At 36.3% G+C, this 27,340-nt stretch overlaps 3 protein-coding genes across 4 annotated transcripts in view; all 3 read left to right on the forward strand.

Moving 5' to 3' along the window:
* The window catches only part of LOC120542149 (protocadherin gamma-C5-like), a 497,784-nt gene that overhangs the window by 204,164 nt on the left and 266,280 nt on the right, over positions 1 to 27,340 (forward strand). The gene's annotated exons all lie outside the window — the stretch shown is intronic.
* LOC120542151 (protocadherin gamma-A8-like) overlaps positions 1 to 27,340 on the forward strand; it is a 209,998-nt gene that overhangs the window by 98,878 nt on the left and 83,780 nt on the right. The gene's annotated exons all lie outside the window — the stretch shown is intronic.
* Positions 10,707 to 13,877, forward strand: LOC120542150 (protocadherin gamma-A8-like). The gene has a single exon (XM_039774384.1). It carries the CDS (start codon positions 10,707 to 10,709, stop codon positions 13,164 to 13,166), a length of 2,460 nt encoding a protein of 819 aa, XP_039630318.1. The 3' UTR covers positions 13,167 to 13,877.

Raw genomic sequence — 27,340 nt, forward strand, 5'->3', positions numbered from 1 at the left:
TTAAACTAATATCATCTTTAAATAATTTTTATACATTACAAACAGATGGGTTTTTAGATCGCGAGAAGGTGTCGCAGTATAATATTAGTATTACAGCCAAAGATGAAGGAGATCCTCCGCTTTCAGCTACTCAGTCAATCACACTGCAGATTAGTGATGTCAACGACAATCCTCCAAAATTCGAAAAAGAGAGCTATGCAACACAAATCATGGAAAATAATACTCCAGGGTCTTCCTTCTTTTCAGTGAGAGCCAAAGATATCGACTCGGGACTCAACAGCAGAATCTCTTACTTCATTGCAGAAACAGGGATTAATAACATCTCGGTTTCGTCATTTGTGTCTATTAATTCAGATGAAGGTGTCCTCTATGCTGTGCGTTCATTCGATTATGAGCAGCTGAGTCATTTCCAAGTAAAGGTGATTGCTAAAGACAGAGGGTCTCCACCTCTCAGTTCCATTGTAATAATAGATGTGTATGTTCTGGACCAAAATGACAATCATCCAGAGGTTTTATACCCAGTTCTGAATAAAGGGTCTCCCGTTGCTGAATTCATACCTCGTTCTGCAGATGTTGGCTATCTGGTTACTAAAGTTGTGGCTGTCGACAAGGACTCTGGACAGAATTCTTGGCTTTCTTATAAAATATTCAAAGCTACTGATCAGACGTTATTTGAAATAGGTTTACATAATGGAGAACTAAGAACTCTCCGACAAGTTATTGAGAAGGATTCAACCAAACAGCGGTTAACTGTTCTGGTAGAAGACAGCGGACAGACTCCTCATTCTGCTACTGTGAACGTCAACGTTGCCATTACTGAAAGCTTTGCATTGGCGTTTTCTGAATTCAATGATTTTGCTCAAGAGAAAAACAATAATGGCGACATAAAATTTTACTTAGTGCTCTCATTAGTGATAGTATCTTTACTTTTTGTCATGTTTATTATAATTCTAATATCTCTAAAATTTCACAAATGGAGACAATCCAGACTTTTCAATGAATGCCCCAATGGAACTCTCCCCGTTATTCCTTATTACCCGCCCCGTTATGCAGAAGTGGGGGCCACTGGGACTCTTTGTCACGTCTATAATTATGAAGTCTGCCTCACAACGGATTCAGGAAACAGCGAGTTTAAGTATATAAAACCTCTGATACAGAGCACCGTCGGTATGGATCCAGATGATTCGGAAGCAAGCAATCGCATTAAGAGTGATTTAACATCTGAGGAAGATCTAATGCAGGTAAACTTTTTTAATACATCAGCTTAGTCTGCTTTAATATTCTGAAAGCACAAATTCTATGATATTTATTTATTTATTTATTTTCCCTTCAAGAGTGACATTTTAAATTTTTATCTAGAACGATGCCGTAACAATACTCATGTGAGTTTTTAAAGATCTTGCAGAAAAATGTACTTGTGTATTTTACAGTTCCTGTTAAATAATATGGCAGTTAAATTACAATGTAGGGTTACAATGAAAATATCCATTTCATTTGTTATTATCTTATTATTTTAAAGACAATTACAATTTTAAAGAAAAACCTTTTACACTTTCTGTTGGAGAATGTACTAAATGTGAATTTCCCCTTGAGGATTAATAAAGTATCTATCTATCTATCTATCTCTCTATCTATCTATCTATCTATCTATCTATCTATTCTGAGCAAACAAATTTCATTTCTAAAAATCCTCCAATATATAGGCTTTTGCAGCGGAGTAACTGCTTAATTGCATGATTACTTTCAGTTCTGATTTTTATATACAGCTTCTACCCTTCAGTGCTCCTAACTATCAAGTCGAAAAAAATATAGAATATGTTTTCTTAGGTGTTCTTATACTTTATCCCATTGCCAATAAATGTGTGGATTAAAACTGTGTTTAGAGGGAAAATATGACACCAGTAAACAAACACAACTGAGCCTTCCCATAAATTGTGAATGAGAAAAAATATTGTGATTTCCAAAGTACTTAAAATATAATTATAATTATCACAGATAGATAGATAGATAGATAGATAGATAGATAGATAGATAGATAGATAGATGTTTATTTTCAGTTCTTGTTTTTGCATTTCCATGATTACAAAATTGTTGTGTAAATTTGAAATCAATGATTAATAAGCACATAGAGACACTTACATGAGATACTTTAGCATGATCTGTCAAACTGACGGCATGGCTTGTACTCATCTAAATGTTCCTTCATTTCTTATGTCCTCATAATTTTACATTTTTGGACAATGAGAGTGCACAAAAGCAGCGCAAATAGACATGGAACAAGCAATCTAGGTTAAAACCATTTAATTCCGCTGTGAAATTACACTTGAAACAGACAAAATATTAAATTGTTTTGTCTATCTATACAGTATATTTAAATACATTATCAGTATTAACAACCAATTACTTTGCAAAAAAGGGTTGCAAGTTAGCCTAACACATGTATCCTAGAATTGTTACATGGAAACACTAATGCCCAGGAGAGAAAATAATAATAATAATAATAATAATAATAATAATAATAATAATAATAATAATAAATCAAAGATAAAGGAAGAAAATAAATACTCCAGAGAGACGGTGCACAGTCTGTAATATAATTCTGTGTCTCTGGAATCAAATGCAACACAGATTGTCATTTAAATATCAAAATCAATGCATAAATAAATACTAAACATTGTTTCCTTTCAGGGAACACTTACAGTTATTATTATTATTATTATTATTATTATTATTATTATTATTATTGGTAGCATTTAAACTGTTTTCGTTAAGATTATTAATGACCTCCTCCATGCAGCGCCTCTGGCCTACTCTCCATTTTCACCCTTCTTGATCTGAGTGCCCTTTGATACTAGATCAAGTGAGCTCATTGTGGAGAACTTGGGTAGCTTTGGAGTCCATGTTGCTGTGCACTGGTGGTTTGTTTCCTTTCTCACTAGACATAGTTTGTTCAAATACAAAACTAACAATCAGAGAGCTCAGTGGTTTACTATGGAGTATCACAGGGTTCCATTTTTGGGCCTGTACTCTTTATGATTTATTTCCTTCTTCTTGGTAATAGCTTTCATCGCTGTAATACTCATTTTCATTGTTATTTTGATAACACACAGTTCTACATATCTACTAAGCCTAGTTAGTTTGTTACACCCATTTTTACATAAGCCAAAAGCTTTGATGTTATTCTGAATAACACTCTTACTTTTGCTGCTCAAACAATAATGCTTGCTTAATTGCTTTTTTTCAGTTTGTAAAACCTGTCCTGCTTTAACACAGCATGATGCAGACATTCCAGTCAAAGCTTTGGCAATATCTCATATTCACTACTAAAATGCAATTATGGCTAGCATTCTTTACAAACTTTTTCATTGCCTTCAACTCAGCTAGAATATAATACAGTACAACTTATTTTATTTTTAGTACTTCTCACTGAGTGAAGGTGTATAGCATTGTGAACAAATCTGAGTTTAAATGTTATTGCAGATTATACTAATTATTAAACACAGAACTGATACACAAATAAATTCAGACTTGTTAAAACACACAAATAACAAGGTAGAAATAATTAAAAATAAATGGAAACCAACAATAATCATGTAATTAATTTAAAAATATGATGAATTGACAATGGTGGAGATTAGAATCGCACAAGAGAAATAAAAAAAAAAGTCACAGTCCTGGAGACCTCGGCCAACTGGCCAGCTACCCACTCCTGTTTTTGTTTGTTCTAATCAGAACACGGCATCATGGAGTATTACATGTTCTAACTTCACTGAACAGGTTATGTCTTTTTTAATTCAACTTCTTTAGCTTCCTCTGTCTCATGGGATACCATTTACATTTTCTACTGTTAACATTTAAACCTCTTCATTATCTTGCTGCAGCCAATCTTGCAGTTTTCCTTTATACTTATAAAGTTCTTTATACTTGATGATCTTCTCAGCCCCCTTGGTCAGGGTTGTCATCACATCGATGTAGAAGCCCAACTTGCTCTTCTTGTCATGGGAAACAACATCTGGCCTGTTGATGGTGAAGGGACATTCTTTGGGCATGGTCTTGTCCCACAGGATGACAAAGTCTCCAATGTTAATGACCACATTTGGTATGTGCTCATAAAGTCTGTTCGCCATTGGAGCATCTAGGTGTTGGCACAGCGTCCAGTTCACGGGCACAGTGCCCTTGGTGTGACATTAAAGAAGTTCCTTTCAGGCCAGTACAAGACATCGTGGTACTATGTGGCTGATGATCTCCTCAGCTTTACCACATGAACAACATTTGCTATTGAATAGTATTTCAATTTTCATACTTCTGGATGTGCTGATTGTTCAAGGCCTTGTCTTGATTAGCTGGGATTAGGCTCTTGGTTTCACCCATGAGACCTGCACTTGAAAACCACGTATCTGTCATGTCCTTGTTAACATGCAATCTGTCCAACTTCTTGCAAAACTGACTGTGCAGAGGCTTGTCCTTGTAGTGCTGCATCCCTGCCTCCATGATCTTGGACTTGAGTAACTGCTTGGTTTTCCTGCTGTTAGAGCCAGCGGTCTGAGACAAATCTATTGTTTTATCTCATGGTCTCTCTTCATGATGTACTTGCTTGATTTATTATTACTAGCCAACCCGTGGCATACGATACGCCGCATAATCAGGCCGGTTTTTTAATAATTTTTAAATACTGGGAGAAAATTAACATTTGAAAAATCGGTAATGTAATAAATCAGCAAGAAAAGCAACACTGTAACAATGCACAGAACAAACCAACACACAATTGTCTGTGACTGAAAACTGGCAGACCGCAATTGGAAGAATGATCAATTGTCCAGGGCGGAGGTCATGGTGATGTGCTTTCGCAGTGACAGCATCCATAAGTCCCCTGTATTGCTCTACACGCAAATCTTGTTGATGTGAGCGAAGGTAATGTAGACTCGCGCCTTCTGTTCTGACATATGCGTCAACGATGTATTGCTGGAACAGTTTGCCACTGGAATGCAAGACACTAAATGAAGATCTCATGGCAAGCCTGAAAGCATAAAATTGGAGCTGTGTGACTCGCGTTCTTTTCGCGCTTCGCTTTTCCTCAACATGGGTTAATTGTATGTGCCAGCCTGGATCTCCGTAAGGGAATAGCAGTGGATAAACTATGGGGTCACAGTTCATATTGAGAACAGAGATACGCTTGCAAGCATCTCCCCTTGGATATATGCAAATGTCGCGTTGTGCAGGAGGTTCCCCGTCTTCACCTACAAACATAGCTGCAACATCAGTTTGACAGAACGGGGCGTTATACCTTCTCATATCCAGACTTGGATTTTCCATGAACACCATTTGTACAGGTAGTAACAGAATAACCGTGAGTGATAATGTCATGCATTTGCATGTAAGACTTTGCGAAGGGATTAAACTGTCATATCATGTTGTCTAGTTGAAGCAACAAAATATCAATGCAAGCACAATTACATTGATTTTGCAAATGTTGAGTGGTAGCCTCAGCAGAATCGAAGATATATAGCTGACCGTATTGTGGTGACGTGTCAGGATTGTTATATAAAGGAGAGACCTGGTGATAAATTTGACCGTGGATTCTGAAAGCATATGGTCCTTGTCCAGATGGTTGAGCAATGTGTGCGCCAATTGACGCGAAAGCTAAAGCAGAGTTGTATTCCCTGATATGATCACAGTAATTTCGGGACAGTGGGTTCTTGCCAGTTAAGAGGTCTTCTGATAAAAGAGTGGGTTTGGATAGCGGTGGCAAAGACGCCTTGCCGGCATGACAACACTTAGTGTAATGTCCGGATTTGTTGACCTCTGCTGGCCAATGAAGAGCATTGCAGGAAGCACATAGTGCGGTAGGAAGGCCAATGTTATGTTCTTGGACGTGAATGGCGGTATCTTCTTGAAAAGCTGCAGAAAAGTGAATGTGATGTTTGTGCATGAACGATTTAGTGCTGTGTTGACACTGAAGGGAATTGGAATGAGTTGTGTCGAAGCATTGCTGGCAATGTTCACATTGCATAATTCGTTCAGTGGAGTGTGATTTTAAATGCATGTTGAGAAATCTCTGCACTCAGAACGTTTTTGAACAAATCATGCATTCAAAGATCTGTTTGGAATGCGTTTGCTCAGTGGAGTGGGTGTTTAAATGTTCTTTGAGATATTTCTGGCCTGTGAAGGTTTTGGAGCAGTGTTGACACTGAAAAGAATTCATCAGGGAATGTGTTTTGAGATGGTTAGTAAGGTATCTGCGTGCGGGAAAGTGTTTGTCGCAAATTTTGCATACAAATCTTTGTGTTGAATGGATCTGCATATGGTTGTGGAGATCCATCTCACCCGTGAAGTCCTCGGTACAAAATGTGCAATTGAAGGTTAGAGTGGAATAAGTTTGTAAGTGTTTATTGAGAGCGCGAGTTGTCTCGAAGCATTGTTGGCAATGTTCACATTGCATCATTCGGTTAGTGTTGTGTTTTTTCAAATGTGCGTTCAGATATCTGTGCACTCTGAAGCTTTTGGAACAAAAGGTGCATTGAAAGTCCCGTGTGGAATGCGTGTGTTCAGGGGAGGGTGTCCTTAAATGATTTTCAGGAAGAGGAGAGTGGGCAGGTGATGTCACATTAGTGTGGCGAGCAAGTGGGTGTGCACGCTGTGTGCACATACCGACAGAGTCAAAAGATGTCACCAGAAGGTAATCACATGGATATTTGAGAGGCAAGAGAACCTCATAATGCCCATGATCCAAAGGACCGCTATAGAGCAGGGATATGAAGAGACGCTGGGCTGGATTGTAAACTCGAGGAGAGGCATGAGGACGTTCTTGGAAGTAAATACTGATAGTAGCTGGAAGGATTTGGGACATTGCCACAATTTCTGCCTCGCCACCATAGACTCCGGACGTATTCATGTAATCAGCGTATTGTTGAGCAGACTGTATAACAATGCCTCTGTGACTAAGAACAATGAACACCACGTCACCAAAGTTATCCCAATGTTGGCAAACAAAGCTAACAGCCATGTTACAAAGTTTGAGAGCAACAGTTTCGTCAATGACATTTCTCCAAAAAAACCCGATTGACAGAAACAAACAGTTACCTGAAGCAGGAGTTTCTATAACATTGAAAGAAGTGTTGTTTCCATGAAATACATTTGAAGCGGTAACCATGGAGGGCAAAAGAATAGTCAACGTGGCTCACAGCTGGGTTTGGACCGCAGCACAGACCAAATGGAGTGAGTATGTGTTTGATTAGCTGTTTGATTTGGTGGGCAGTGGTCTGAGGTGCGTTCCTGAGCATATGGGAGGAGGGGTAGAGTTTCTGGGAGGGGCCTCTTTGTTCCTTTTCCATGGTTTTTCATGGTGGACGCGGTCAGGTGTCGAAACCGAAAAGAATAATGAAAAGTCAACGTGGCTTAGACGTGCATGTGGACTCCTAGCACAGATGAAAGGGGCTAACTGGGTGGTCGGTGAGTTTTTGAGTCCGGGCACATGGGCAGGGAGTGTGAATGCCTAGAGACCGATGGTAGTCGCAGACCGGTGAAAAAGGAGTGCTGGTGGGCAGGGAAACGTGTTCCGTATTTCTGCAGGAGCATCTAAGAAGACGCATGTTTGTCGCGGATGCGAATTGCTGTATGTAGCGTGTAAAACAGTTTGCTATGGTGCATACGGTTGTGTGTCGTAACCGAAAACTCGGTTTTTAAAGACTGCTTACTTCATTGTGTTTTAACCTCAGTTGTAAAGGATTGTTTTAAAGATCCATTTGGATACCCATCACAAACCGTTTTACACGCTGCATATGGCGATTTACCTCCGCGAGAAACATGCCTCTATGAACAGTCAACGTGCAGGTGCATGTGGCCTCTACGACAGACGAATATAAATGACGCTGTTTCTTCTGTGTCGTCGCGTCCGAGTTGGTGGGCGTGGCTCTGCGAGTTGTCGTCGTATCCAATGGTCTTGGAGTTGGTGGGCGTGGCTCCATCCTGCGTGCGGCATAGGTGTCTTACTTGTCGTCGGCTCAGTGAATCAGTGAATTATATGTATAGATTATTATTATTATTATTATTATTATTATTATTATATGACACTTGATGCCATTAACTTGATGTTAGCAGAATAGACTTTTGCTGCCTTCAACCCTGAAAGTGTAAAAACAGGTTTGGAAAAACAAAGTCATTTTTGTGTTGTAGGAAAAATTAGAATTCAAAGAGCCTCATTAGGATACAGAAACAGAATTTCAAAATTCATGAAAATGGTGACATTGAAAGAAGATAAAGCTACGCCCCTTAAGTTTTTAAGGTATATTGGTACAACCTAGTAGACAGTTTAGTGTTAGTTTGGATGAAAGTTCAAGATTCATTCATTTATCCATCCATCTATTATCCAACCCGCTATATCATTACAGGGTCACAGAGGTCTACTGGAGCCAATCCCAAGGCAGGAAACAAGCCCGCCGCACGGCACGCACACACACGGGACAGTTTAGGATTGCCAATGCACCTAACCTGCATGTCTTTGGACTGTGGGAGGAAACCGGAGCACCCTGAGGAAACCCACGCGGACACGGGGAGAACATGCAAACTCCACGCAGGGAGGACCTGGGAAGCGAACTCAGGTCTCTTAACTGTGAGACAGCAGCGTTGCCCACTGCACCACTGTGCTGCCCTTTCGTTCATTTAATTTGTTTCATTTTATAGCTATATATTAAGATGGACAACTGGGCGACAACCTGCTCAAACCCCAACATGATCATAAAAGCAAAGTCCTTTATCCAAATAAATGAAGGTTTTATTTGAGATATCTCCAAACAGTATTACATAAAGCACAAAAACACTGGCCTTTCTCTGTTCACTCCTCCAGTCGAGTGTTGCCTCTCTACCACCCAGCTCCGACTCACCTGAATAAGGGAGTGCAGTCCCTTTTATTACAGGCCCTGAAGTACTTCCAGTGCCAGGGCGACTGCCCGATGGAAGTACTTCTGGGTCCAACAGAAGTCCATTATCAGAGTAGGGAGCTTGTTTATTATTAGTAATAATTATAATCTGCGGTGGGCTGGCGCCCTGCCTGGGGTTTGTTTCCTGCCTTGCACCCTGTGTTGGCTGGGATTGGCTCCAGCAGACCCCCGTGACCCTATAGTTAGGATATAGCGGGTTGGATAGTGGATGAATGGATGGTTAATAATAATAATAATAATAATAATAATGATGATGAAGATAGATAGATAGATAGATACTTTAATAATAATAATCATCATCATCATCATCATTTTTATTTCCCATGTGCCTTTCCCATGCCCAGGATGCTAATGTAATTAATAGATCTATGGAACTGAAGAGTATTCCAAATGCAGAGTACCATATGTTTCCAGAAATGCCAACATTGTCTAACTAAATGCGTAGATATTACATCTAAGATGACAGTAGCCACTATCACACAGATATACACACAATTATGTTCTACCTGTTTATTCTGCTAAATAAAAAAATAAAAAATATTGCATCTCATATGTCAATCGAAGAACTTAATTTACTTAACAATAAGCAAAACGTATAATTCTCACTGTTATTTCATTAGAACAAAAGACACAAAATGCTGTTGACAGAGCCTTAACTAAGAGATAAACACACTGTTAGTAAAATGTTTACAGAAGCATGTATAGATTCAAACTATTGAATAACATACTTTTACAATTAATATAGATGGCAGAGTTAATACCACAATTATTCATGTTTAAAGGTGACTGTAATGAAAACTATAAAACAAATAATCTGAGGAGATCTATGCAATTCCATTCTGAATATAATGTAAATTTAAAACAATAACATGCTGCCCGAACAAAGTATAATAATGACAAAGTCAAACTATGATCCCCACAAAACCTCCCTTGTGTGTCAGATGGTGGAAACATCACAACTAGATTGTACAGTGTATGGTATTCATAAGATTATTTTTCTCAATTAGAAATTATAAAACTGTAATATTTGAAGCACATTCGTTGTTTGAAGTGTTTTTTAAATAAGAGTAAAAATATTAAACGTGAAAATGATTATCTATATTCTTACGTATTTTTTCAAAGCCTTTCTTTTAAAGCATCTGTTGAAGTAATGTTTAATTACTACTTATGGAAAAGCAATCATTTCATATTACTTATTCTTCTAAAAAACACATTGCAATTTCAAGATTTTATTTTTTCATTCACCAAAAGCATTTCTTTTTTTATTTTAAGCACTCGTTTAGATAATACATGCAAAATCATTCTTAATTGTAATCGCGATGGCACATGCTATCATTTATGCAATTTCAGTGTATTTCTTGAAATGTATATGATGAGTGAAAGTTCTTTTTAAAAATATTTTTACATTATTATTTCAGTGACTTATAATTATTAGGAAATACTAGATGTCAACTTTGTGCATTTTAGTAGTTGGACTGCGAGTGCCGCTGTTGATCAACGAGGTGATTTTCTTGAAGCAGAAATGCAGCAGCACCTCCCCTGCCACAGCTTTAGTATCAGACAGACAGAAGGGCCTCGCCATACACAAAGACGGAATACAAAAGGAATACTACTCTATACAAATATTCAGCACGATTTTTACCGATGAGAAGGAATGTTTATATTTTTTTCTTACATTCAGAGGCGGGTTAACAGATACCGAAAGCTATTTATTTGCTCACGATATTTGGAAAAATGCTTCCCTGGATATATATCAAGCAGGTACCGATCATGATTTTATTTACTATGTACGCCTCTGTGACTAATGGAGAGGTCCGTTATTCTGTTCGAGAGGAAGAAATGAGGGGTGCTTTCATTGGTAATATTGCCAAAGATTTGGGATTAGATAATCAGAGACTAAAATCTGGCAGAGCTCATATTTATACTGAGGGTGACACCGAATACGTAGAGCTGAATGTAAATAAAGGGATTTTAATTGTTAAAAATAGAATTGACAGAGAGCAGATCTGCGGTCAAATAGCACCCTGTTTATTATATTTTCAGATTGTCCTGGAAAATCCTATGGAATTTCACAGAGTGACTATTGAGGTTATTGATATAAACGATAATAACCCCACTTTCACAAAGAAAAATATTCAGTTAAAAATTAGTGAGTTATCCCTTCCAGGAGCACTGTTTTCCCTACCGAATGCTGTAGACAGCGATATAGGAGAAAACACGGTAAAATCATATATACTCGCATCAAATGATCATTTTAAATTAAAAATACAGTCTCAATCGGACGGTAGTAGTTCCGTGGATTTGTTGCTAGATATTCCTTTGGACAGAGAAAAGCAAGAAGAACATGTTTTGCTTTTAACGGCGGTTGATGGAGGAGAGCCTCAGCGTTCCGGCACAACAGAGATAAACATTATTGTCGTCGATGCCAATGACAATGCTCCCGTTTTTAGTCAAAGGGTTTATAAAGCTGCTGTCAGGGAAGACTCTTTGATTGGGACCGTGCTGATCAGAGTTAACGCCACTGACGCAGACAAAGACATGAATGGACACATTACATATTTTTTCGCCCATGTTACAGATAGTTCGAATGATTTATTTGAAATCAGTCCTGATTCGGGAGAAATCAAACTCATCGGCCAATTAGATTATGAAAGTAATAGAAAATATGAGCTCAAAGTAGAAGCTAAAGATATAGGGGATCTTGTAGGCTCAAGTAAATTAACAATTGAAGTTACTGACGTAAATGACAACGTGCCATTTATTAATCTGATGTCGGTTTCAAATCAGATCAGAGAAGACTCATTACCTGGGACAGTAATAGCAATGATTAACGTGCAAGATAAAGATTCTGGAAGAAATGGTAAAGTTACTTGTTGGATTAATAATAACATTCCATTTAAACTGAAATCATCTATGAATAATTTTTATACTTTACAAACAGAAGGGTATTTAGATCGTGAAAAAGTGTCGCAGTATAATATTACAATTTTGGCAAAAGACGAAGGAGAGCCTTCACTCTCAACTACACATTCTATCACACTGCAGATTATTGATGTCAACGACAATGCTCCAAAATTCGCAAATCAACGTTATACAACATACATCATGGAGAATAACTCTCCGGGGTCCTCGTTTTTTTCAGTGAGAGCGTACGATGAGGACTCGGGTCTCAATAGTAAAATATCTTACTTTATTGATGAATCCAGTGTTAATAATATCTCAGTCTCTTCATTTGTGTCTGTTAATTCAGATGAAGGTGTCCTCTATGCAGTGCGTTCATTCGATTATGAGCAGCTGAGTCATTTTCAAATCTCGGTGACAGCTAAAGACAGAGGTTCTCCACCTCTCAGTTCTAGTGTAACAATAGACGTATATGTCCAGGATCAAAATGACAATTCTCCAGAAATTCTGTACCCAGTTTTGAATAAAGGATCTCCGATAGCTGAATTTATTCCCCGCTCTGCCGATGTTGGATATTTGATTACTAAAGTTGTTGCTGTTGATAAAGACTCTGGACAAAATGCGTGGCTTTCTTATAAAGTCATCAAATCTACCGATCAGACGCTTTTTGAAATGGGCTTACATAATGGTGAATTAAGAAGTCTTAGGCAAATAATGGAGAAGGATTCTGCAAAACAAAGACTGACGATTTTAGTTGAAGACAGCGGACAGCCTTCGCACTCATCGACTGTGAACGTCAACGTTGCCATCACTGATAATGTTGCAATGGCGTTTACAGAATTCAACGATTTTGCATACGAGAAAAGCAGCGATGGCGATATAAGATTTTATTTGGTAATCTCTTTAGTGATCGTGTCGTTTCTTTTCATTACGTTCATCATAATTTTAATATCTTTAAAATTCCACAAGTGGAGGCGCTCGAAATTTTTCAGTGAAAATTCCAATGGAACTCTCCCCGTTATTCCTTATTACCCGCCACGTTATGCAGAAGTCGGAGCCACTGGGACTCTTTGTCACGTATACAACTATGAAGTCTGCCTCACAACGGATTCTGGAAAAAGTGAATTTAAATATGTAAAGCCTATGCTACAGACTCCTATGGATAATGATTCTAATGGAGCCAAAACTAAAAGTCCTAGCTCGAGTGATTTAATTGCAGATGAAGAAAGTTTGCAGGTAAGCTTGGTGACAATTCATTTGGCACACTTTTCTTGGCACACTTTAATAAATGCGCTTAGTATTAAGGTATATGTTTACGTTTGCCCCTAAAGGATGATAGATAGATAGATAGATAGATAGATAGATAGATAGATAGATAGATAGATAGATAGATAAAACAGTATTCAATGTAGGTAAGACTATAATAGAAAATTATTATCTTGTACAGACATATTGATAAAAAAAATTCTGTAAATTGATTTTTTTTAATTTCTTATTGGTCATTGGTGAATTACATTGCTTGGGTTCATGTGTTGGGATTAACTCTTATACAACAGGTATGAATGATAAGTGCAACAATATAGAACAGCTAATGGCAGTAGCAGGCTTTGAAATGTTTCTGTGCTATATACATATTGGTGTTACGTTTTGAACTAAAACTACTGAAAAACAAGTGCCATCCTCTAGTGATGCAATTTGTGCATGCAAATACATCTACTCTTGCAATTAAACAAAAATATAGTACTGGTTGTAACCTTAGTGTTGGAGATGTAATAGGCAGGGGGCAAGTACCATTGGACTGTCAAACAATCCAGGATGTGTTGAAGATTAATCATTGCTTTCTGATCCAAATGAATTTCTAAAATGCTGTTTACTTTTCTTTTATGATTAAGTAATTTCATGCTCAAAATGTTTAGGCCTTATTTTATTTACCTTTTTTGATCTAAAAGTTATTTAAACATTTTTAAAATATGACCTTTAATTTCTAATTTCTTCATCTGGTGAGTGCAGCCTGGTCCAGCATAACTGGAACAAAAAAAATATATATATATATATATATATATATATATATATATATATATATATATATATATATATATATATATATATATATATATAATGTGTGTGTGTGTGTATTTGTGTGTGTACTGCCTCACAAATTTCCATTAAAAAAATCCTTTGAAGTCAGTCAATCAGTCATCATCCAACCCGCTATATCCTAGCACAGGGTGTCTGCTAGATCCAATCCCAGCCAACACAGAGCACAAGACAGGAACAAATCCCTGGGCAGGGCGGTTATAAATGTATATATATACACACTTAACCAAAACACTTTCGTTGGCCAGCTTTTACAAGATTTAAGGGAGAAATGGCACCTTAAAATGACATTCAAGCTTTGGGTTGGATAAAACCCCCTTATGTTACAATGAACTCTGTAAAGCACACTTGAAATAATATTTTGTACTATTATGGTATTCGGTTTTTTAGAGTTTTTTTAGTGTACAAAGACTAAATTTCCAAGCACTAAAAATTAAGCATTACCGAAGGAAATGTTTTCTTTCCTAGTCTCAGCTACACCTACACATATCTATACACATACTGTATCTTGGCACAAAAAGGCAATTTATATTTCACACTATATTATAGTAAGAGCAGGCCTTGTGCCAAACACTCATTATGCTAATATTTATAAAGCAAATGCAGAGAAGACAAGAGAGGAATGGGTACCAGGAAAATGCTCTCTAAGGGTACCTGCAAAGGTGTTTGTTTCGTTCTGTAGGAACAGCATGCAGACTTACCCACTAACTCACTACAAGGAATTTTTCTTCTCACCCTCAGTCTCTCTTTCTCTTGAAGCTCTTGCTACAACTTGTCCTTCTAACCCCAAACACATTGTCTCTGTATATGTAGCATTTTGCAAGGTCATTTCATTCTACTGCGGTGGGCTGGCACCCTGCCCGGAGTTTGTTTCTTGCCTTGCACCCTGTGTTGCCTGGGATTGGCTCCAGCAGACCCCCATGACCCTGTAGTTAGGATATAATGCAGTGTTTCCCAAACTCGGTCCTGGGGACCCCCTGTGGCTGCAGGTTTTTGTTCCAACCGGATTCTTAATCAGTGACAACACCTGATAACACTGATTTCATTTAATTAGCTGGTATTTTTTTTTTCTTTTATTCGACATTGAGAAAAGCACAGCAGCATGATTTTTACATTTATAAGACATTTATAAACATTTGTGCTTTTGCTATAGATTTAAATGCTTAACTCTCTTTTGTTGATTTTATTATACTTTGCCCTTTCTCTGTGCAGTTTTTCCCCATTCATTGTATCTTAATAATGACAATTTAAAACAAGCAGATCAGACACCCAGGCAAACAACACTGAATAATCAAAGGCTACAACTACTTTAGAGTCAGACCCACTAATTAGTAAATAATGGATTAATTAAACAATTAGAACACCTAGAAAAGTAGAATGAAAATCAAGATGAAAATACTGTTAAAAAGAAAACAAAAAACATTCCTATATAACTACTTGGTACATTTTAATATTTTTTTTTCGCAAACTTAGTTTTCTAATTTCTATATTAGTTCCCTAAACATAGAACTTGGGAAATATCAGTTCACTTAATTAGCCCAGGAGTTCAATTAAAAAAAGAAGCTGGTTGGATCAAAAACCTGCAGCCACAGGGGTCCCCAGGACCGAGTTTGGGAAACACTGATATAATGGGTTGGATAATTGATGGATCGATAGACTTCGCTCTCTCTCTGTGTCTGTCTGTCAACCTGCCTGCCTGTCTGTCTCTTTCATTGTATTTCACCACGGTCCCATCATTTCCCCACTGATGTGTTCAAGACCTTTCCCTTTAGAATCTCACTCTTTCTCACTCCTAAGGAATTTTGTGGACTTCCTCTTGCAATGTAAGACAACTGGCCCTGTTCTACGGCCATCCTTTTTTTTTTTGACTTGTTAACCCCTTGTTCCACTGCAATTTGTGGAGGAGCAATATTAATTAAGCTGCAGTCAGGTGATGGCTAGGGAAAGAAACATGAAAGATCATCCTGACTAGATGTCTTCACCCAGGATTTTGTGTCTTTTGTCTCTGTGAAAACACTTAGCCATTTATTTCTAGTCTGAACTTTTTTCTTTCTTTTTGGATTCTGCAGGTAGTTATTATTGTAATATGCATTTGCCTAATATGATGTCTTCAGTTCGTTCGTTGCTTTTTATATTTTTCTTTGGTTTTCTTTAAACATACAAATGGCTGAAATGTTTTCTCAGGTTCACCCAGGTCTGTAAACCATTAGTGTGCATAGCCTGTCAAGAGTAATGTGGCATTGCCCTGCTCTCTGTGGCCTATTTTGTTCCTTCCATATACATAATATGTGAACGTCAACGTTGCGATCACTGATAATGTTGCAATGGCGTTTACAGAATTCAATGATTTTGCATACGAGAAAAGCAGCGATGGCGATATTAGATTTTATTTTGTAATCTCTTTAGTGATCGTGTCGTTTCTTTTCATTACGTTCATCATAATTTTAATATCTTTAAAATTCCACAAGTGGAGGCGCTCGAAATTTTTCAGTGAAAATTCCAATGGAACTCTCCCCGTTATTCCTTATTACCCGCCACGTTATGCAAAAGTCGGAGCCACTGGGAATCTTTGTCACGTATACAACTATGAAGTCTGCCTCACAACGGATTCTGGAAAAAGTGAATTTAAATATGTAAAGCCTATGCTACAGACTCCTATGGATAATGATTCTAATGGAGCCAAAACTAAAAGTCCTAGCTCGAGTGATTTAATTGCAGATGAAGAAAGTTTGCAGGTAAGCTTGGTGACAATTCATTTGGCACACTTTTCTTGGCACACTTTAATAAATGCGCTTAGTATTAAGATATATGTTTACGTTTGCCCCTTAAGGATGATAGATAGATAGATAGATAGATAGATAGATAGATAGATAGATAGATAGATAGATAGATAGATAGATAGATAGATAAAACAGTATTCAAGGTAGATAAGACTATAATAGAAAATTATTATCTTGTACAGACATATTGATACAAAAAAATCTGTAAATTGATTTTTTAAATTTCTTATTGGTCATTGGTGAATTACATTGCTTGGGTTCATGTATTGGGATTAACTCTTGTACAACAGGTATGAATGATAAGTGCAACAATATACAGTAGAACAACTAATGGCAGTAGCAGCTTTGAAATGTTTCTGTGCTATATACATATTGGTGTTACGTTTTGAACTAAAACTGACTACTGCTTTTTATATTTTTTCTTTGGTTTCCTTTAAACATACAAATGGCTGAAATGTTTTCTCAGGTTCACCCAGGTCTGTAAACCATTAGTGTGCATAGCCTGTCAAGAGTAATGTGGCATTGCCCTGCTCTCTGTGGCCTATTTTGTTCCTTCCATATACATAATATGTTGTTTCTCATTTTAGCAGCAGCAAATGCTTAAATACCCTTTCAACTTTCCATTATCATACAACTCGTTTCACTTCAGCATTGTAAGGCCTGGAGCCAATTGTGCATGTATTGTGTAAATAGCAGAAAACAACCCCAAATGAGATGTTAGTTTTTCAGGGCACTCTTATGCAGACATCTACACCTTCTCATGTGGTCAATTTATGTTGCTTATTAATATTTCTGGATGTAGCAGGAAAAATTGGATTACCTTAAATAAATCCTTCAGTTACCATAACACAACCCCAGGACTAAGGTGCTTTGTGGCTCCAGAATGAAGTATATTTAGATATGTCACCATTTATTAGTAATTACTAAAGCACATCAAAAAGACTATTTAGCATTGCCATTTAAAGTGGTAAAAGGTATTACATTTTAAAGGCCATCAGAAGTTCATTTAAAGCAAATAGGCTCCATGATGAGACAGAATGTAATCTCATGCTAGTGTGTTTATACAATACATTTAAATATATTGCTTTTTTATGTGTATCTATATCATTAAAAAATGTCTATGCTAAGGTTAGTAAATGAAGTAGACATTCAGAGAAGCAAAATTATATTCAAGTAGCTGTATTACTCATCTAAGATGGGTTAAAACCTAAGTAATCAACGTAGACCTCAGCATTAACCTTTGTAGGGCACTATCTATGGAAAAGCATTTTGTAATGTGTGTATTAATAAAACACATTAGTACAACTGTTTGTTATGCCCCATCTATTGGAATGACAAATGCAATGCATTTCATTACTAAAATGTTTCTGATGTGCCATGTCTTGGTGTGACAGAGACATAGCGACTGGAAAGACACACAGACAGTCACAGAGACACATTCTTTTATTATGGTGAACAGTGGTAATTCATAACCAAATGAACAAATGTGACATCCATTTATCCATTGATTGATTAATCAGTTTTGGGTTGAAAAGATTGGGACCAGTTAGTTGTGTGTGCAAGACAGGATCCACAACTGGATATAACAGCAGGAAAAATTACTGTGACCTCACACTCACACGATGAAGCAATTTATGGGCATTCATTAATATGACTTGTACTTCTTTAGGATGTGGAAATAAATAATACTACTTGGAATCAGTAATACAGATACATCTGGTAATTTGTAAACTGTAATGTGATTGGTTTCCAATTTTAAAATTAAGATTGTGTATTTGTGAGACAGTAGGCCTTTTTATTCAACACACATCTTTATTCATCACTGTGGTCTGCATAACATGAGTAAGAGCTGCATTAAATCAATTTTATATACTAACCATTTAAGTGACTGAATAACACTGAGGACTTAAAATTTTACTTTGTTTTACACTGAAAGAACATGCTGTTAATACTTGAAGATAAATGTTATTCTAAAGTGTTTGATAATACCATTTTTTGCCAATTTTTGTATCTGTAAGCTTTAGTGGGTTCAGTAAGTTGCTCAGGATTAAAACCTTGGATTTATAGGCTTATAAGTATTGGGGAAAATGTTTTGTTTTACACTGAAAAGTGTGTATACATATTCTTTATTATATTTATTTGTTACTTATAACAGGTATACTGTAGTTTCTTTACAGCCCAGCAGACAAAAGGACACTGTATTTCTTACAGCTTACTTGCTATGTTAGTCTCACAGCAGAATTCAGCACCTTGGATAGCACCAAAGAAGACAAACAGTACCAAAGCGGTGTCTTTATTGAAACTAAATTACAAAAGATGAAGGTATGCAACAGGAATAAAAATTACAATGCAAATCAAACAGTAAACCACAATGCAGTTGCCTTTTTAAGGCCTGCTTCCACAGATGTTGACTTCTATATGATTTATGGGATGGCTGGTGTTTGTGCTGTTTAATTACAAAATATAACAAGGCCACCTGGCATGACTTTCCATCTCCCTCTCCTTCACTCTGGACTTGTTTTACAACCAGTTGAGATCATCATCATTTTACTGCTGGTTGAGTCATCCTCTTGATTTCATGTTTAAAGTGCTAACTTTTTGGTTATTAAGCTACACTGCTTTTGATAGAAATACTCAGAACTCTCGTCAAGTTTTTTGAGGGCCCCAACTTTTGATTTAGAAATATCCAGAGAGAACTGTCTATTGGGGTCCATGATATTCCTGCGTGATAAATCTGTGTTGCATCTTGGGGAGCAATTATGAGAATACTGGCTTTCAACCAGTCTGTCCTTTACATAAACAGGAAGGTGGCATCTACCACACTTAGTACATGCACAAGTGCTGAATCCTTTGGTGGATAGATATTGGTATGGCTTCTTGCTTAAATATAAATATTTGTACACAGTGTATGATTTCACATTTACCAAATTACAAGCCTAGGCATTCTGCTAATACTATTGGTGATTAGGAGACAGGAATACCAATATAATTTTGTGTAATATTAAAAATATATGTTTATATTTAAATCCATCAAATTTTAATATTATAAATCTGCATCACATTTTAAAACAATTGGCTGAATTTTTCATGTTATCATATTATATTGTCTGTGACATATCTATAAGTAGCATTTTGATGTTGTTCTGTTTACAGTTTCTAATAGTGAAATTCCTGCTGATCTTTTAAGTCTTTGTGAAATTGAGCAGGAATAATGGAAAATAAGTTAATGATTTATTAGTATTCTTTCCATGGATGTTTTGTACAAAGTATTTTTATTGTATATTCTATCAGTGGCACTATACAAAAGTTGGTTGGTTTGCTATTGATTGCCTAAGAAAAATTTACTTTATAGTTGTTGTGAAAGGTCACATAAAATATAATTACATGCTGAAGTTATTTTTGATACTTTGCCTGGAGGTTTTTAAACTTTTTTTGTACTTATAATTTAATTTATTTGTGTATAAATGATTATTTGAAAAGCTTTTGGGGGGGCTGCTGACCATGAAGAAGTATGTCATGGTAGTTGTGCATCAGAATTCCAGTGACCATGGTTTAACTACTGTTTCACTTCTTGTCTTTTCTTCACAAGTTTTCACTTGATACACCATTTGATTTCTACATCACAAAAGACATTTAGATTTGGATAATTTGGCAAAAGATTATTAACCTTTTAAGAGTTAGTGTAGTTGTGCATGTTCAGTGTACTAGCTAACCCCTCTAGAGTTGGTTCCTGTAGTTTGACCAATGTTACCAATATACTGTATGTTCAAGCACCAGATAGCTCTGTAGTGGAAAATAAAGTTTTTAAATATGGAGTGAAAAATATATGGCTATGAAATAAAAGACCTAGAAAATAAGACTAAAGAAAGTATTGACCTCAGTTCTATATAGGTGTTTTTTGCTAATGCCCTTTACGAAATGTGATTACAATATACTGTATGTGTGTGTGTGTGTGTGTGTGTGTGTGTGTGTATGTATGTATGTATGTATGTATGTATGTATGTATGTATATATATATATATATATATATATATATATATATATATATATATATATAAATGTTGGGGCACCAACCATGCTTTTAATCGTCACAAGGTGAAACAAATAACAATAAGAATTAATGAGAAACAGTGCCAATGTGCTATCACTGATCTGGGATTTCCTCCTTCTAAACAACTTAAACAACTTTCGAGAGACACATGATCTGATACCTTTTCCCAGGCCCTACAATACCCATACATCACCATATATTATGTATATATATATATATATATATATATATATATATATATATATATATATATATATATATATATATATATATATATATATATTTCTGGTATTACAGTGTGAGTGTAACTCTTTCTAATCTTGCTCTACTATAATAATTTTTTACAAGTGTTTGCAAATTCAGTACCCAGGAGCTCCATGTGGCTTTGGGTTTTTATTCCAACCAATCAGTGTTCATTCTTAGTTTAAATTAATCTTTATGCTGAGTAAGCTGTACTTTTTTCTTCTTACTCCTATAGTTGATTTTCCTATGACCTGTTTGAAGAATGTTTGACCCCTGAGTAAATCCATCTATTGATAACAGTAAATACTGAAGTGAAGCAGTTGTTTCAGTGTCATTTTCACTTTTCTGCTCATTTGTAAAAAATTAAAAATATATTAAAAAAAAAACCCTAATGAGCAGACATATAGAGATGGCAGTGAAGTAGATCACAGTTTATCTTTAAATTTTGCATGCATTGTTCAGTGCTTAGCATTTGGATACAATTAAAGGGGAAAACACTACAGAAAAAAATCGATTAAAAAAACAAAAACAAGCTGCAAAAGAAACAGCTATGGCTAAAAGGAATTTCATTGGGATATTTTAAGCCATAAAAATAATCAGTGAGATCAATTAAAAGTAACAATGATACACCTGTTGTGAAATTTGCTTGATTATAAAATATATTTAAATGCGCATATGACATGCAGTCAAAGTTTTTGCAAACTTCCCAGTAATAACACTCCTTTGGAAACTATTACCAGATGCAGTATTTAACTTAAAACTACTTCTTGCTATCCTATTCATTATCCCCCATTAAATTTTCAACATGTCAAAGGACCTGATGTACAATGAAAGGAAGAACATAAAACTGTAAGGAAGAGGAGACTATTTAGTCCATCAAGTGTATTTGTTTTGGTAATAGCCAAGTGGTCCTAAAATCTCATGCAGGAAAGCTGTCAGTGGTTTTGCTTCAAATCCATATCTTTGTTTTCTCCAGATTGCCACAACCTATTGGGTAAAGAAGTGCTTCCTGCCTTCAGTCCTAAATGCACTCCCCCTTAATTTCCAATGGTGTCCTTGGATATGTGATTTACTAATGAGTTGGAAGAATTCTGCTGGATGTACTTTGTTAACACCTTTGAGGATTTTGAAGGCCAGGATTAGGTCCCAAATGTAGTTTCTTCTGTGCAAGTCTAAACATTTAATTCCATCTGTGTGTGACATTCTATATAGATATAAACTGTTCATAATGGGTTGTTGATACCATCTTCCAATGGGAAAATAGGTACTGAAGGTTAAATTTGCAGTTTTCCTCTAACCATTGAAAATATCAATGACTGGTGAATTATGTGTTGCAGCTGAAGATGTTTCCTTTCATGCCTGGTTTACAACTTGGTAGATTTCCTTTCACAACATACATTTCAAACTTTTTTAAACTTTAATATCTCTTCAATTATTTTTCCTTTGTGTATAGATTAACATTAAGTTGAACTGAGCTTATGTATAAAGAGAGTACCAACATTATTTGTAATGTTGCTTACTTATTATACTCTTCTTAACTCTAGCTCTCCACCTCCTGGTGACACTATGTGGTGCTGGAGTGAGGCAACATGTGTGATGCTGGACTATTGACTCTTAAACTATAATGTATTATAATGCCACATTTAATATACATTTGATATCAATAATCCTATCCATAAACTTGATGGCCTATATGTTTATTGCAGTCTTTGAATTATTACAATACATACTTAAATAGTAATTATTGATTACAAACATTCATCCATTCATTATCCAACCCATTATATCCTAAGGGTCACGGGGGTTCAATCCCAGCCTGATTAAAAACATGATACATTAAAATATATTAACAGGGGTATTCAGTTCTACCCTGATTGGCAGCACAAACCAGTACTACCAAAGATGGGCTTAAAAGATTTATATTAGAATGAACCTTAGCCTAAAGTGGACTCTGTGTGAAATGTGGGTTAAACAGGTTAAAAGTAATGGGTTTGTACAACAGGTAAACATAAGCAGTATTTCAAACCTTTGAAAGCTTGTGTTTAATCAATGATAGTGTTTAGGGAGACATGTAGCAGGTTTCTTCACATGAAAGTGAGAATTCCATAGGAAAAAAGAAATTGCAACACTTAACAATTATTTTACTTACTGCATAGTATAATACTGAATTTTAGACTCATGTAAAAGCTCTGCATTTTTAAACATGAACTGCGAGCGCCGCTGTTGATCAACGAGGTGATTTTTCTCGAAGCAGAAATGCAGCAGCACCTCCCCTGCCACAGCTTCAGTATCATGCAGACAGACGGGCCTCGACATACACAAAGAGGGGAATACAGAAGGCATTTACTGGATATAAATATTCAGGAAAATATAGACAAATAATTGGAGATATGTGCGTCATTTTTTCAGCACCTATACAGGAGTTATAAGAAAACCAAACATCGTAGATCAGCTTCTAAGAAAACGCGATCTTTTGGTCTCACAAAATCTGAGAAAATGCTACTCTGGACATCCATTACGCAGGTACAGATCGTAATTGTTTTAACTGTTTACACGTTTGTAGTTACTGGAGAGGTCCGTTATTCTATTCCGGAGGAGAAAACGAGGGGGTCTTTCATAGGTAATATTGCTAAGGATTTAGGATTAGATGATCAGAGACTGAAAACTGGAAGAGCTCATATTTATACAGAAGGGGGCACGGAATATATTGAGCTTAATGTAAATAAGGGGATTTTAGTTGTTAAAGACAGAATCGACAGAGAACAGATCTGCGAAAGAATAATTCCTTGCTTATTACATTTTCAGATAGTCCTTGAAAATCCTATTGAATTTCATAGAGTGACCATTGACATTGTGGATATAAATGACAATAATCCTTCGTTTACCAAAAAACATATTCGGTTAGAAATTAGTGAATCATCGGTTCCAGGAGCATTGTTTTCTCTACCGAGTGCAGTAGACAGCGATGTAGGTATTAACACACTGAAATCATATACACTCACACCAAACGATCATTTTAAACTAAAGATGCAGGCTCAGTCGGACGGCAGTAGTTCGGTGAATTTATTGTTAGAAACGCCTTTGGACAGAGAAAAACAAGAAGAGCATTTTCTTCTTTTAACAGCGGTTGATGGAGGGGAGCCTCAGCGGTCTGGCACGGTCGAAATTAACATTATTGTTCTCGATGCCAATGACAATGCTCCCGTTTTTACCGAAGATATTTACAAAGCTGCTGTCCTAGAAGATTCGTCAATAGGCTCTGTGCTCATAAGAGTAAACGCCACTGACGCAGACAAAGATACGAATGGATACATTAAATACTTCTTCTCTCACGTAGCAGATAATGCTGAAGGTATATTTGAAATAAATCCGGATTCAGGAGAAATTAAACTCATAGGGAAAGTAGATTTTGAAAATAGGAAAATGTATGAAATGACGGTGGAGGCCAAAGACGTTGGTGGTCTCGTAAGTTCTAGTAAAGTAATAATTGAAGTAATTGACGTAAATGATAACGTGCCGTTTATAAATCTCATATCAGTATCAAATCAAATCTCCGAAGACTCCTTACCTGGTACAGTGATAGCAATGATTAACGTGCAAGATAAAGACTCCGGGAAAAATGGTAAAGTCAGTTGTCTGGTTAGTGATAATATTCCATTTAGATTAAAGTCATCTTTAAATAATTTTTATACTTTAGAAACAGATGGATTTCTAGATCGCGAAAAAGTGTCGCAATATAATATTACCATTGTAGCTAAAGATGAAGGACAGCCCCCACTTTCAGTCACACATTCAATCACACTGCAGATTAGTGATGTCAATGATAATGTTCCAAAATTCGAAAAGCAACATTACACAACATACATCATGGAAAACAATACGCCTGGGTCTTCGTTTTTTTCGGTGAGAGCCAAAGATGACGACTCGGGTCTCAACAGTAGAATAACTTACTTTATTGAAGAAAGAGGGGTTAGTAACATCTCAGTTTCATCATTCGTGTCTGTTAATTCAGATGAAGGTGTCCTCTATGCTGTGCGTTCATTCGATTTTGAGCAGCTGAGTCATTTCCAAGTCTCCGTTACAGCAAAAGATAGAGGGTCCCCGCCTCTGAGTTCCAGTGTAATAATAGATGTATATGTTCAGGATCAAAACGACAATCATCCAGAGATTTTATATCCAGTTCTCAACAAAGGGTCACCGGTCGCTGAATTCATACCTCGTTCTGCTGATGTTGGCTATCTGGTTACTAAGGTTGTGGCTGTGGACAAGGACTCTGGACAGAATTCTTGGCTTTCCTATAAACTTGTCAAACCCACCGACCAGACGCTTTTCGAAGTGGGCTTACATAATGGAGAAGTAAGAACCCTTCGTCAAATTATAGAGAAAGATTCTTCAAAGCAAAGACTAGCTATTTTAGTAGAAGACAGCGGACAGCCCTCTCACTCTGCTACAGCCAATATCAACGTTGCCATTACTGAAAACTTTGCAATGGCGTTTACAGAATTCAGTGATTTTGCGCAAGAGAGAAGCGACAGTGACATCAGGTTTTATTTGGTGCTCGCCTTAGTAATAGTCTCATTCATTTTTATTGTTTTCATTATTGTTCTAATATCATTAAAATTATACAGGTGGAGAAGTAATAAACTTTTCAATGAATGCTCAAATGGAACTCTCCCCGTTATTCCTTATTATCCGCCCCGTTATGCAGAAGTCGGAGCCACCGGGACTCTTTGTCATGTCTATAACTATGAGGTCTGCCTCACGACAGATTCTGGAAAAAGTGAATTTAAGTATGTGAAACCTATGGCACAGAGTGTTATGGAAAAAGATCCTAGTGAAAATGAAGCAAGAGGTCGCATCTCGAATAATTTAATTGAACAGGAAGATTTCTTGCAGGTAAGCTTTTTTACGGTACAATTTGCTGACTAACACGGGGTTATTATTATTATTATTATTATTATTATTATTATTATTTTAGCAGTATGATTTTTTCACATCTTATTTTATGACAACTTGTTTACTTCTGATTAAATAAGGAAACAGACATTGAAAAATGTGACAGTAGTAAAAAATAACTGTCTCCTTTATTCCAGCCTGTCATGAATTGTTTGGCTTTGGCTTTGTACAAAGTAGATTACTATTTTAAGTATGTAAAACCATTATATCCTGAATTAGATGATGAATGAATATCCATTTAAGAAGCCAACTATAAGATTCGAAATGCAATATAGTTTCAGGCACAAACATTACTCAAAGTGAGGGGTATGCTAACACAGATTTTGTTGCAATTAAAATGTATATACATATATAAAGCTTTTCAACTCCTTCCTATACTGCTGAATAACTTGCTTAGGTCATTACTAATTTTGAGAATGAATTGCTCTTGCACAGTCTAATATAGGTTTGTAGACTTTTGCCACTTTTAGTTTAAATTAACTGATTGTTATTTTAGATTATTTTGTAAGCCTAAATGTAAACACAGCAGTGACTCCATTAGATCATTTACAGTTTAATTTGTGTAGGGTGGACATGGCAGAAATAACAGAAGAAATGGTAAAAGACCAAAATAATAATAATAATAATAATAATAATAATAATAATAATAATAATAAAGACACCATAACTTGTGATCTTTATGCCTTTGATATTCTTAAAACTGAAACTCAAGAAGAAAAGCACTGGTACAGCTCAGGGCCATCTTAACGTATTGACACAATGGGCACTGGCCAGGGCCCCCTTGATCCTAGGGGCACACAATATTTCTGATGCCTATGTATGTTTCTGTTTTGCTATCAAAACATGGGCCCCAGTAAACCACTTTGCCCAGCGCTTGATGCTGTTAAGATGGCCCTGCAGTTAAATGGCCCAACTTTTCTTTTTGTTTTTTAATCTTACATTTTTGATGTATTTGTAATTCAACCAAGTCATAAGCACATTCACTATTATGAAAATTAATTTAGACTAGTTAACATTGCATGCACATATTTTGGATCTCAACAGAAAACATGAATGCTTTGGACTACACAGACCTGGAGAGAACTTGCAGACTCCACAAAGGCATTCAGATCCACTCAGCAGTAGATGTATTCATTCTCATTAACCACAGCCACCATAGCAGCCCACTATCATATGTTATTATCCATCCATCCATCTTGAAGTGTTGAATCAGGTGTCAGAACCAACCCCAAGAGGGATACAAACAATAAAATGGTGTAATTATTTACAAACCAATTTATTTTCAACAGGTAAACTTAGGTTCATTAATTACAGTCACATACCTCTGGGATCTGCTTGTTTTTCTATGCTTATGCAACTGCTTGATTTCCATGACC

This window comes from Polypterus senegalus, chromosome 13 (genome assembly GCF_016835505.1).
Source record: "Polypterus senegalus isolate Bchr_013 chromosome 13, ASM1683550v1, whole genome shotgun sequence".
Lineage (NCBI taxonomy): Eukaryota > Metazoa > Chordata > Cladistia > Polypteriformes > Polypteridae > Polypterus > Polypterus senegalus.